This window comes from Silurus aristotelis (genome assembly GCF_946808225.1).
Source record: "Silurus aristotelis genome assembly, chromosome: 25".
NCBI lineage: Eukaryota > Metazoa > Chordata > Actinopteri > Siluriformes > Siluridae > Silurus > Silurus aristotelis.
This window is the reverse complement of record NC_139598.1, coordinates 8,629,529-8,642,890: the sequence shown is the minus strand read 5'-3', so window position 1 is coordinate 8,642,890 and position 13,362 is coordinate 8,629,529. Positions and strand designations below refer to the sequence as shown.

General features: G+C 37.7%; 1 protein-coding gene and 1 long non-coding RNA gene across 2 annotated transcripts in view; both read right to left on the bottom strand.

Annotated features, from left to right (window-relative positions):
• Positions 1 to 6,873, bottom strand: part of LOC310719888 — a 39,200-nt gene extending 32,327 nt beyond the window's left edge. The window contains exon 1 of the long non-coding RNA XR_014531583.1: positions 6,282 to 6,873. This is a non-coding gene — a long non-coding RNA (uncharacterized lncRNA). The remainder of the gene's footprint in view (positions 1 to 6,281) is intronic.
• Positions 6,874 to 7,596: 723 nt separating this feature from the next.
• On the bottom strand, positions 7,597 to 10,446 carry myca (MYC proto-oncogene, bHLH transcription factor a). Its single transcript, XM_083529352.1, has 3 exons — positions 10,194 to 10,446; positions 9,043 to 9,660; positions 7,597 to 8,587 (listed from the first exon to the last, which is right to left on the bottom strand). The coding sequence occupies exons 2-3, from the start codon at positions 9,653 to 9,655 to the stop codon at positions 8,016 to 8,018; spliced, it is 1,185 nt and encodes a 394-aa protein (XP_083385478.1). The 5' UTR covers positions 9,656 to 9,660; positions 10,194 to 10,446; the 3' UTR covers positions 7,597 to 8,015.
• Positions 10,447 to 13,362: the final 2,916 nt, after the last annotated feature.

Sequence of the window (13,362 nt, the reverse complement as noted above, 5' to 3'; positions counted from 1 at the left end):
ATATATATATATATATAAAATAATGCGCTATTAATGGATATCCTGAGACTTTTGAGCAATTTACATGTAAGGAGACTAACAAATTGACTAGGCTTGTGAATGCTTTTGCTTTCAAAAGCATTCACATATTTAATACAAATCATGTAAAATGACAGCTGTTAAATATTAAAGACTATATTAAAAAACCTATTCAAAAGACAACGCTATATTAATATTAATAAGACCATCTATTGATTGGGGGAAAAACAGATCTCTATAACAGGAGGAAGAGTTATAGTGTATGTCTATGCTAGCCAACACAGCAATGACTGAGCTGTCTTACTGAATGGTTTAATGCACACTGCATAAAGAAGACACTTCTTTCGTTTACAATATTTCACTGGCATTGTGTACTTTTGAGCGCATTGTGTGAGCTTTGCCTTTTATTGACTATTGCTTACATCTCTAAATGTAAATTAATTTGCCATTAACACACGAGTGTTTACAGGGGATTCATCAATACGCATACCTCAGCATGAACGGAACTTTTTGTTTTTGGGTATTCATTTTTTTTTCTTTTTACTTTTATATCAATTACATCAGAGCATTGGGCAGTTTTCAAATGTTATCTGTCATAAAGACAAACTTGAGTCAGTGGAACATATATAGCAATACGTATATATATTATGTAAATATTAAAATATTTACCCAAACTGTAAGTGATCAGGCTTCCAGAAACATGCTCTGTGGTGGTGGCTGTGCATCTTATTAAGTTTGTAAATGTGGGAGGGCGTACTTTCCAGCAGTATGTGTTTATGCATATGCACTGGGGCCCACTGACTCTAACGCTCATCAACACACTGCTTTTAGAAAACAGTCTGGGTCAACACAGGTGGGTAATACCCACACAGCACCACTGTGTGTGCTATGTGCTATGGTTTAATGGAAAGAGAGAGAGGAGAAGTAAGAAAAACGTAACTTGTAAATTATATGTAGAAGTAATGCATCAGAGGTAAATGCATTGACAGCCATGCAATTAATAGAAAAATGGAACGTGTAGGAACCAGCTGTGTGTGCGTCTGCGGTTCTGTGCAGGTAGTACAATGATATCAGCAGGAAGTGATGTCATGGCTTCACCTAAAATGCATACATTTGCTTTAAACAACCCATGACCCATTTCCTTCTCACTAATTCACCTGTTATTTTTCCCTCACCTCCCACCTTCTATTTCTTTTAACATTTCTCCTTTAAAGAACCTGTAAGCCAAACTGATTTCCATTTGAAAGCTAATTGACAAAATAAGGGCTTACACTATGGTACATTACAGTACATCTGCATTTTCAGCAACTATTTTTACAGCAAGTAGTTACTAAAGATGTTCTGTTCCGTAAAGATGTGTTTGTTAGTCAATCATATATTCTAAAGGTTTTAAAAGGTCATGAAAGAACAGATTGTATCATCTTTAAAAGTTAAAAGGAAAGGGGCCAGGGAAGGGGGAGGAGTGGAAGTACAGACGCAGAGAGAGAGAGAGAGAGAGAGAGAGAGAGAGAGAGAGAGAGAGAGCGAGAGAGAGAGAGAGAGAGAGAGAGAGAGAGAGAGAGAGAGAGAGAGAGAGAGAGAGAGAGAGAGTCAGGTCTCCATCTGACTGAGAGTCTGGAAAGGCAGAGAGCTCCATTCCAAAACACACAGGGATTACATAACTCATGGAAACTGGCCCAAAGGAGGCCAACAAGTCTGTCTCTGTGCTGGAGACTGGCCACACACACACACACACACACACACACACACACACACACACACACACACACACACACACACACACACACAGCTGACAGCTTTCACTTCCCTAACCAAGAGCAGAACTGAAGGGAGGCTCTCCAGGGGTAAAAACATCTTATTTTTCACACTTGTATTTCTGTACAAGCCACTCCTGCAATGTTTAGTTTATATGATAATAAATTATTTTATAAAATAAAATTCATACAAAGATTCAAATTTTTAAACCTACTGATGCCATTGCTGCTTAAAAACCTGGTTTATATGTTTTCATTGCTCCTAGTTTCAGCTCCAAACCTCTCTTAAAACATTTTGCTATGTCCTAATATCTAGGGTCATTATTTTTTATTATATAAAATCCCTTTAGGTGTTTAAGAATATTTAACTGTGATGTGATCATAATAATTTTCAGTGGAATAAAGTTGTTTCCTAGATGTAGCATAAGTTTAATAAGCTTATCGCAATTAATAGAATCGTCATTCAGATGATTTTATTGTATTTTTCCATCTAAAATGAGCTCCTTTTACACCACTGCAGCTTTTTAAATAAACATATTTTGAAATTAAAAAAAAAAACATTTAATTCACTGACAAATGAGAAAATGTTCATCTAAATCAAGTATACAGTATATTTGGAAATTTGTGCAACACTTGGAATGTCATGTAAACCATATACAAAAACGTATAAACATTGTTTCAGAATGTAGCATTTTTTACTCGTGATTATGTTGCACAACAGTGATTTACACTTTAAGTATTCTATGTATCTATCCATTTTTCATAATACATATCCCACACAGGGAAGCCTAGAGCCTATTGCAATGAACTTGGAAGTCAAGGCAGGGGAGCTTTTGTGCACAAGCTCATTCAGATTCTACAGACAAGTTAGAAATTCCTATCAGCCTACAACACGTACTTTTAAACTGGGGGGAAACCTGGAGTAATTTGGAGTATAGGGAAAATACACAAACTCTCTGGACACAGGATGGAGGTAGTAAAAGAACCCACAAACTTGGAGGTGTAAGAGATTTATGTGTAATATATAACAAATAAATGAATTTAGACAAAGAATATATTTAGGAATAGCTGTAAAGCACGAACTTACACTTTGCAAACATTGCTTTTTTTTAATGATTTTTTCCACATGAATTTATGGTCAGACCAATTGATGAGGAGATCATTCATGTCTAAAACACAGAAAAATCTATAGCAAATAGAATAAACCAAATAAAAAAAGAATTACACAAAAGTTTTAAAAACCATTATTATTAACCTCTTTCCCCAAATGCATTCTGTGTCCTTTACACTAATGCAGGTAAAAATCCTAACACAGCTGTAACCATCTCAATCTGTAAACTGTGAATGCATCTCTCAGTTTCTGTCTCGTGTTTATTCCTGTCTGTCTTTCACAGGTCCCAGGTTTTTTCTTTAATTATAGATAAAACAAAAGCTCACAATGTTGAACAACATTTTGAAAATACAGTTTGGAAAAGCTTTACAGTTATTGTTTGGGACTCAAACATAGTCTCAAGTCTAGGCTTGACTAGTCTACGGTAGACTAGCTTTTAGTCTTTCAAGTCTAGGCTAAAAACATATTTAGTCAGTAAGATTTTCTTAGGTAAAGGATCAGATCTAAAGTAATAATGGATATTGAGGGGTTTTGTGAATGGGGATATTTGGGTACTGTTGTCCCCCCACTCACATGTGTTCACTTAGGTTTGTTGCTGGTGCTGTGGCAGGTCATCTCTTATCCCAGTCACTTTATTACTTTACAGCCAACAGCACCATAAACTTTATTGTATTGTTTATCAGTTATATCCCAATGTATTTGTTATGGATTTCTTATGATCTTCCTTTTATGTAACAAAGTGTGATGATAGAAGGGTAGGACTCTTGACAGTTTGGAGAAGGAACTCTGGAACATGATGCTGAAGACACACCAACTCCCAGGTCTCCAGCCATTGTCGTGTGCGCTACCAGGAATTTTTAAATGAGTGGTATACATAACCAAAAGCAAGCTTTGGGTAATAAGCTAATATTGGCTGGGATGGAGTGTCGATATTGAATTCGCTAACTGCCTGAACTGGACATATAGGATAAAAAACCTTACATCACATGTCAAGTTGTAACAGTTGAATAAAGTGTAATAAAATTTCAGATAAACAGTTAATATGTTTTGTTATATTATTAGTTTAATTTGTTAGCTGCTGCAGAACAATCACAAACTGAGAAAATTAGACAAAAAAAACAAAAACAATATGGAGCTAAAGCTTGTAAGCCTGTCAGACTGAAAGTAATGTGAGGTAGGGGTGAAAAACTATTCTGTGCTGCTGGGGCGGGGCTTTGGGTAGGGGTGGGGCTTTGATTAGGAGTGGTGGATTCTGATTACTGTTCATTATCTGTAGACTGTAGCTGTAGACTGCTGCTGGCCATGCTACATGGTCACTTTTTCAGCTTTTTCAATTATTTTCATTCAACATTCATTCATTCATTCATTTTCTCCCGCTTATCCGTAATTCGGGTCGCGGGGGCAGCAGTCTAAGCAGGCCCCCGCCTTCGACCGCTGCCCAATCCTCACAGCACCGTCCCTTACGGTCCCTCCTGCAGGTGGTGAACCCATGGGAAGTCTTTTCCAACATAAAATCTCTAAATATTCTTGATGGTTACACTAGATAAAATGTAATTTAATAAATTTACTACTTCATTACTTTCCTTCTGGAATATGGAAGGAATAGAAAGCCAAATGCTGTTCAGATTTGTTTCAACACTGTTGAAATTCAAAACAAAAAACAGGTTTTCTTAAAAGGCAAAAAAGAGAGAAAGTTTTAAGAATTGGAGAGGTAAATGGTTTTTATTTTTATTTTATTTTTTTTACTAATAAACAAATCATTTGTATATATAAGAATAATATTGAATACAAACACACTACAGTACACACATATCCATGTCTTCAGCACTGCCCATTTTATATTATTATTTTATTATAAATATTTATAACCGTTTACTTGCTGTTTTGCACAGGTTTTTGTGTTTACATTTGTGTTTATATTTACAATTACACTGTTGTTTACAGTTCTCTTTTGCACATTGTAGTGTCTTGTGTCGTCTGCACTGTTTGCACTCGGTTGCACACTATGCACTTTATTTGACGAGGACAACTTACTTTAGTTTTACAAGAATTTGTCTCATGAACACCCAAAGCTATTTATATGTTTTATGGTTAGCAGCATGTTTATGGGATAAATTTGTAACTTTTTACTTTTACTTCATTGCAGAGATCTTTGGGTGATATTTATTTTAAATATTATTTTCAGTTGATATCAGAAGCCTGTTTATAAACATATATAGCCTGTTGGTAAAATATAGAATGTTTAAAAATCCTTGTGCAGAAATGCAGATGTAGGGCAATGTATTTTAGATCTGTGTATAGATGGTAGCATGATTACTGATTCATACACCTGTGATGTGACTTTTATTATAGCGTTACATATGACAATAATAATATTGGCACTCTGCAGAATTTTTCATTAATTGTTTAAACCAATTTAACGCGAGGAATAAATCATTACCACCAGAAAACACAGTAGATAATACAAATAGGATTTTAAATAATGTTGTGCTTGTTTTTAAATTAATCCTTTATCCTTGTCAAACATGAACCCTAGACAACCAGAAAAGTCATTCCCATGCACACACTGCTCGAACTAAATGAAATGCAAGATTACAAAGATTAATACAGTCTCCCATATCTAGTCTGTGCAGCATTTGAACGCAGAGCGAACACGTCTGACTTTACAATGCTGTTTTTTTCCACAAATCATATCAACACGCTGCACAGATGCAGTAAAACTGATTTGTTTTTCTCTGTGAAACATTTTGGCACGTAGACAATCGAAAGATTCTTTTAAACAAAGTGCACTAAAGGCAGGTGGTCTTTTTAGAGAAATTGACAAGTATACAAAATAACACATTATAGACACAATATAGACTACAATAGGCTTTCTGAGGAGAAAGGTGAATCAATCCAGCACAATCCAGACATATCAGCTGACATGCTCAATTCCACCTCTATGTTTTTTTTTTTTTTTTTACAAAGCAACATTTTGATGCATAAAACGATGCATGACAAAGTAATGCACTCAAATAAACAAAGGAATGAGCTATATTATGAAATTTGATAGTAGCCCGTGTAGCAAATGACTTTGACCAACAGGTTTCTTGGAAGATTTCAGGAACAATAGATTGTACTCAATTTACCTGTACTAATATTAATTTATTCTTCGTTTAAAAAGGCATAAATAAAAAAACATCACATGCAGTATATAAATAATACAGGTAGTAATAATACAGGTAGATAATATAGGTATATAATGTACACAATAATGCATGCATATATGCATCTGGCGAATATAGTTTTATTATTCTTGCCTGAGTTACATGCACATATAATCTGGCAGATTTGCACTTGACAGGCTACTGGCAAAACACAAAAGTTAGAATGAAAATGAAAAGGATGCCTACACCTACCTGTCTTCTGATCAGTCAAATCAGATCAGATCAGATCAGATCAGAGTTCCCATTCGGACTCCACTTGAGATTGAAGTTGAGGTTGATTCTTTGTGTTGCTGACCACTTTGGGGAATCACTGTGGCTCGACCTCGTATCCCATGTGCTCGTAGCTCCGCATGCAGCGCAAACTGCAGGTGACGTCACGTACATTGGCTTAGCTCATGGGTTTTACCGCAGCGCCCGGGACCGAGGAGCGCGCGCGCAGTCTCTCCACATGGAACTGGGATTTTTTTTCTTCTGGTGATGACGTCACTAGAGATGCGGTCTGTTAATTCATGTCGGAAGTCACTTTCCTCTCAAACCATAAATACTACATTATGTTGATCTTGTTTACCCCAGAAACGCAAGTGCCGCGTATTTCTCTGCAGTTATTTTGCTCCACTGTTTTATAAAATATTTGGCCTCTTTATTTATGCCTGCATTCGTTTGGCTGGAGTGTGAACCGCTGTCTAATCATTACACACTGCTCCACTTCTCCAACCAATCAAACGCAGAGGGCGGGATTTTTTTTCGATTTCGGAATAACGATAGGAAAGAAAAGAAGGCATTGTGGGCGTGGCTTAAACTGCGCAGCAGTGATTGCGGTGAACTGTACATGTGCATGCTGCCACTATAAACGTGGCAGTCAACTGAAACACAAACATCAGCTTTATACATGTGTTTATATGTGTGTTATAGGATCAGAGACAAAATGTGCCTCTCTGATGTCACAATAAAACTTCATTTTGTTTTATATATATTTATATACATCCCTATTTCTACAATACTGATAATCCAGAACTACAGAATCCTACACCTATTTTGCAGTGTGGAATTTGTTGCAAACGTTCAACCCATTATACACTGTAAATGTTGTGCACGTGCACTTTATGTCATGCACCTTCTAGTTTTTTTTTTACTTTTGTTCATTTATGTTGTCAAAATAATACCTGAGCCCTGGGGGAACGGTGTTTCATTTCACTGTGTACTGTACAGTATATGGCTGAAACGACAATAAAAGCTTGAACTTGACTCAAGACAACAATCACCCCAGTTAAAGATTTTTAAACAATATATGCTCAGTCATCAGTACATTCATCATCCTAAACTGCATAGAAGACCTGTGTATACATGCTTATTTATGAATGTACAAAACCTGGATGGTTCACAAGTCTATTATCAAAGTTCCTTTTGATTATTTAAATTTTTTTTACTTTAAACTAGATCATGCAAACATATATTTACAGGACAGGTAAAGACACATGTGAACTCTTAAAAAAGACAAAACCCAACGTTTTCAGGAGAAAAAAATGAATTTATGGTTCAGAATCATTTGTGAGAAAAAAACAACAAAATGCAGTCTGAAGAACACTCAGACAATAAAGATCAAAAAATACACTTTTTATGAAATATGAATTTCAATATATACAAAAAGAAAATACAAATTATTTTGTTAGGGCAAAAACTCCCTGTTTTCTTGTTTTATTAATAAAAATAAATGACTTAAATACAAATTATCTTACTTGACCACCACTTTAAATTGAGGCAGTTTTAAACATAGACAAAAATCTGACATATTCAAAAAAACAGCAAAAAAAAAATCAAAATATGCACAACTTGCATTAAAAAATGAGGAACAGTTCTTAAGAGTCTTTTTTCTTTAAAGTCTTTAAAGTGTTTTCTCTGCTTTTTTTTTTTTTTTTTTTTTTTTTTTTATAGCTGAGACCTCCGTAACTGCTGTAATCTGTGTTTTAATAGTTCACTCCTTCTTCTCAGCTGTTCTTTGATGGACAGCAGCCTCCGTTCATCTCCCTGCATGCTGTGGATGCACTCTGCTGCTTTCTTCAGGATCATAACCTTGGCTGCCTTTTCATTGTTTGCCACCTCGGGGATCTCATCACGTAGGGCGAAAAAGCTCAGTTTAAGTTCGTTGCGACGCTGACGCTCCAGCACATTGTGTGTCCTCCGCTTGTCGTTGTCCTCCGAATCTGACGTGCGTGGACTTGTGCACTTCCTTGGTTTGTTGTGCCGGCTGCTACTATGGCCCAGGGAGGAGGCTTCAAGGCGTGGGCGCTTGCTAGCTGGATGTTCATGTTGCGTGGACGGCTGAGCGGCGTAGTTGTGCTGCTGTGTGGAGACGTGGCAGCGCTTCAGCACCAGCGGACTGGGCTGCCTGGCTTCACTTGTCTCAACCTCACTCCTTCTCTGACGCTTCTCCACAGTCACCACATCGATCTCTTCATCGTCTTCCTCATCCTCCTCATCCTCCTCCTCTTCATCATCATCTGCAATGAGAAGAAAAAAATGTTACAGCGAAGAGCGCAGAAATGTGCTCGGTGCTTGATTACATGTTCCCACTATGGAAAGCTGTGGGAAAATAATGGAATGTAGTGAGTGGCATTCTGCACAGACAGAGAAGGGTGGGGAGAGGAACGAAAAAAATCTCTGCATTCTGGTCCCCACCCACTTTCTTTATCAGCTGATATTTGAATACTGCAGTCACAAAGCTTGACTTATGGTTCAGATTTGTTCACAAATGCTTGGGTGGAGAAGAGGAAGCTTACACAAACCCAGATTCATGGCAAACTCGCATAATTTTCCCTCTCTGACCACTGCATCACAATTAAGTCCTTGCGAATTCTGAGATGCAGGTGTCCCTTTCCCAAATACAATTCTTAATCCTGGAGCAACACAATCATCTGTACAGCTGTGTTTGTAAAGTCAGGGCATTTTGTCGTACCTGAATCGCTGCTGCTGCTGCTACTGCTGCTGCTGCTGTTGGGTGGAGTGTCTAAGGGCGGCTCGGGATCCGGAGGCGCAGTGAGTTTGGCGCACTTGGGCGATTCCGAGAGCGCATACGGAAACACCATGGAGGGATCGATACACTCCGAGGCGCTGAGGTCTTGCAGATAGACCCCGCCGCCGTCCGCGCCCTCAGTGCCGGCGCACGCGGATAGACTCCTTCTGCGCGCGTGCAGAGTCGCGAGCCGCTCGGACACCACCTTCTCGAGCTTGGCGACCGCCGAGAAGCCGCTCCACATGCAGTCTTGGATTATGATCGACTTGAGCAAAACGGACGGATCAGAGTCGCAGATGAAGCTCTGGTTGACCGCGTCGTCGCCGAGTAACTCGCTCACCATCTCCAGCTGCTCGGCAGTGGAGGGTCGCCGGCTGGGGGAAAGCGGCGGGGTGGGCAGCAGCTCGAACTTCTTCCAAATGTCCTCACTGGGCGCTTGGGCCTGCTGCCGCAGCTGGCTGTAGAAATCCTCATCGTTGTCGATGTAAAAGTACGGCTGCAACGAGTCGTACTCGTAATCGTAGTTCTTACACGCCAGTCCACTACTCATCGGCATGATAGCTGTGATATGAGACAGAGAGACATGATGATGATCATGAACTTCAGTGTCAGTTGGTGCATGACTTAGTCTTTATTAATCAGAAGGCGCATGCACTCAGTGTTCACGTCAGCTAACGCACGCTATGCGTGCGTGTCTGTGTGCGTGTGTAATCTTTTGCAGAACTATCTCTTATTCGCTATAATAGTCTTTTAACAACCCCAGACATTTATACCCCCGTGCAGTGCTGCAGGCAAAACACGCGCGCGCTGTCAAAGTACGCACTTCACGTGCAGACCATTGCGATTCATAACACACACGTACATACACACACACATTCACACACACGCAGTCTTTCTCTCTCTCTCTCTCTCTCTCTCTCTCTCTCTCTCTCTCTCTCTCTCTCACACACACACACACACACACACACACACACTTCCGAAACACTGACATAGTAATAATAATCGAACCTTAGTGTGGTGTTAATTTAGATTTACGCCTATTTCCCGCAGAAGGAAACCTGCGCAGGTAAGCTGAGCTCCATACACACACTCACCATGTACTCCAGTCACTGTGAGAGCACTTCAGCAGGAAACTGCACAAAACACGGGAAAAAGCCTATAATCCAACACTGCGTAGTGTTCCCATGCAGCATGTAAAAGTCCACACTGTTCCTGAGCCAATAGTTCTCAGTAAGCACACACACTCTCACACTCTCACACACTCACACACACTCACACACACCAGCACACAGGGACGCGGAAAGCTTTCTGATCCCCTCTTGCCATCGCAGAGCGCATAAATCCGACAGCTGGGTCGCATCTCTTGTGGGTGTATCAATCCGCCTACTTTCCCGCCAAATTAGCACGCCCTTATCGACAGTAATTTCAGCAATTTCCAAGCAAACTTAAACAATGATGCGTTATAAAATGTACAATTAACTATATTGAGAGCGCGATTTTTTTTTTATTGTAAGTTTCATAGTTTTAAAACAATCCAATAGACTGACCTAGGGACTATTTCCTGTCGGAAAGATACCGTTTGGGTGCGAGATGAAGCGCATCTTGCCTGAGAATTTGATGTTGCAGAGACTAAATGCAGATGAAATGCAATTATTGAATTAGAATATGTTGGAGTGCAAATCTTATTCATTAGATCATGTCTTAATAAAAGATCCGTACTAGATTAGGATAGATTATAGATTATAAATTGATGGATTGATTCAGAGTCAATCCAGGAGCTAAATACAGGGTTTCTTAAGAGACTGGACTTTTTGTACAACTTATTAGTATTGTTCTGATGCTTCAATGAGCTAGGAAATATGCTAATTTATACATTCATTCATCCATTCATTCGTGCATTCATTCGTGTATTCATTAATTTGTTTATTTATTCAAGCATTCATTCATTCATTTGTTTGTTCATTCATTTAGGCAGTCATTCATTCATTCATTCATCCATGCATTAATTAAAGAATTCATTCATTCATTCATTTGTTTGTTTGTTCATTTATTTAAGCAGTCATTAATTTATTCATTCATGAACCTATCACAGATATTCAGAGTTCATTGTGGGAATACACCCAGGATACACCAGTGCAACACAGGGCACCACACACCCACACACTTACACAATAATTCACATCCAGGGTAATTAGACAGTCTACTTCCACCTGCATGCATTTTTGAGGTGGAAGGAAACAGAGAAACCGAGACAGTGAAAGTGTCAAAGGGGAGTTATAATGTAGCCTATAGCCTTTATGAACTTATAGAGAATAAGAGAGAGTTGGTTATTTTAAATGTGTATAAGTGTGTGTATGTTTGTGTGTGTAAGGCAGTAATAATGTAAAGCCTCTGTATAAATTAACATATACGATATTCAATTTTGCATCAGAAGTATGCAATCAGAATACTAGATCTAAGAAATTTGATTTGTTTTATTTTACTCTGAAGAACAGTGATTGAAAGAGACATCAGAATGACGACATTGAATTTAAAAAGTAAATTTCGAGAACTTACTGCAGAACCTTTAGTATAACAATATAGCAAGCAGACATTGTGTTTTTTCCAATATTAATCTGCAAAAGTCAGAAGGAACATTTATTGTTATGTAATTACTGCATTCACAATGGACATGTAAATGTAATTATTCTTTATAAAACAATTTGTAATCCGTTTAGCCTGCCCTAACAGAAGTTACATTAAAGTACTTGTTTGGTCACATCCTAGTTATGTACATTAGGGTTAGATATGTTAGAATGCTCTTGAGTCATTCTATCTACTGTAAGTTGGTTAGAGGGATAACACCAAAACATGAGCATAGGCTTGCCAGCAGTGTTGAGAGTCAGGGGGCTGCACGGTATGAGTAACTCATTTAGAAGACTTTTGTTAGTAGTTGTTTGAAAATACCTAACAAAATTCAACAAGATTCAATTACAAAAGGCATGGGTGCCTCCAAGACATCTTGGTACGATGAGGGCATTTATAACATTGTAGTATCACATGACTTTACTATTGGTCATGACTGTACTATTTCTAACTGTCACCAAACATGTTTTTTCATTTAAAATCCCAAATTGACATTTAATTCAGTCTTTTATATATATATGAAAAATATAAATGAAAAAACATGTTTGGTAACAGTTAGAAATAGTACAGTCATGACCAATAGTAAAGTCATGTGATACTACAATGTTATAAATGCCCTCATCGTACCAAGATGTCTTGGAGGCACCCATGCCTTTTGTAATTGAATCTTGTTGAATTTTGTTAGGTATTTTCAAATTATATGTATGTATATATATATATATATATATATATATATATATATATATATATATATATATATATATATATATATATATACATACATACATACACAGATCTGTTATATGTCATAATATCTGCTCTTAGTCTAAATGGTTAATTAGTTTGATTAAACAGTAATAGTCAGCATTCATAATGAATGTGTCTGCATTCTAATTAAACTCAGAAAATGTATGTATGTTTATGACTGACTTTGATCTTACAAGACTTAAACAAGGAGCTCTGAACCTAAATTATAAGGGTAACTGCTAATAATAGATCTCAATATGTGTTTGTGTGGTTTTGTGTCTGTCTGTGTGTGTGTGTGTGTGTGTGTGTGTGTGTGTGTGTGTGTGTGTGTGTGCGTGTGTGTGTGTGTGTGTGTGTGTGCGTGTGGGTAAGGATTCGATAGGTGTATGGCGCCCCCTGCTGTCAGGATAGTATTCTGTTTTATTGTCATTCATTCATCTTTCGTAATTGTATTATCCTGCTTGTGATGGATTCTGGAAACAAGGCACAAGGTCGGAATACATTCACAGCAGTTCGCACATTCGTTCATATCTCGAGGCAAATTAGCTGCATTATGTTTAGGAGGAAACCCATATAACCGCAAGAACAGGCAAAGGTCCACACAGAGCTGAGGAGACAGGAAGACTAGAGCTCCAGCACCGTCCAGCTCACAAGGAGTTGCAATTTTAATATAGTTATAATTATTATATTATTATTTTGATATTATTATTTTGATATTATTATTTTGATATTATTATTATTATTATTATTATTATTATTATTATTATTATTATTATTATTATTATTATCCATATTATCCATATTATTATCCGTCTCCATACCACCCTGTCCTCTACATCTGCCTCTTTCACACCAACTACCTGCATGTCTTCCCTTTACCACATCTATGAA

Excerpts from the sequence above, each read along its gene's own strand:
- myca (XM_083529352.1), bottom strand. The coding sequence starts at position 9,655 with ATGCCGATGAGTAGTGGACTGGCGTGTAAGAACTACGATTACGAGTAC. Across the intron at positions 8,588-9,042 it reads CAGCAGCAGCAGCGATTCAG|ATGATGATGAAGAGGAGGAG; the intron begins GTACGACAAAAT and ends TTCTCATTGCAG.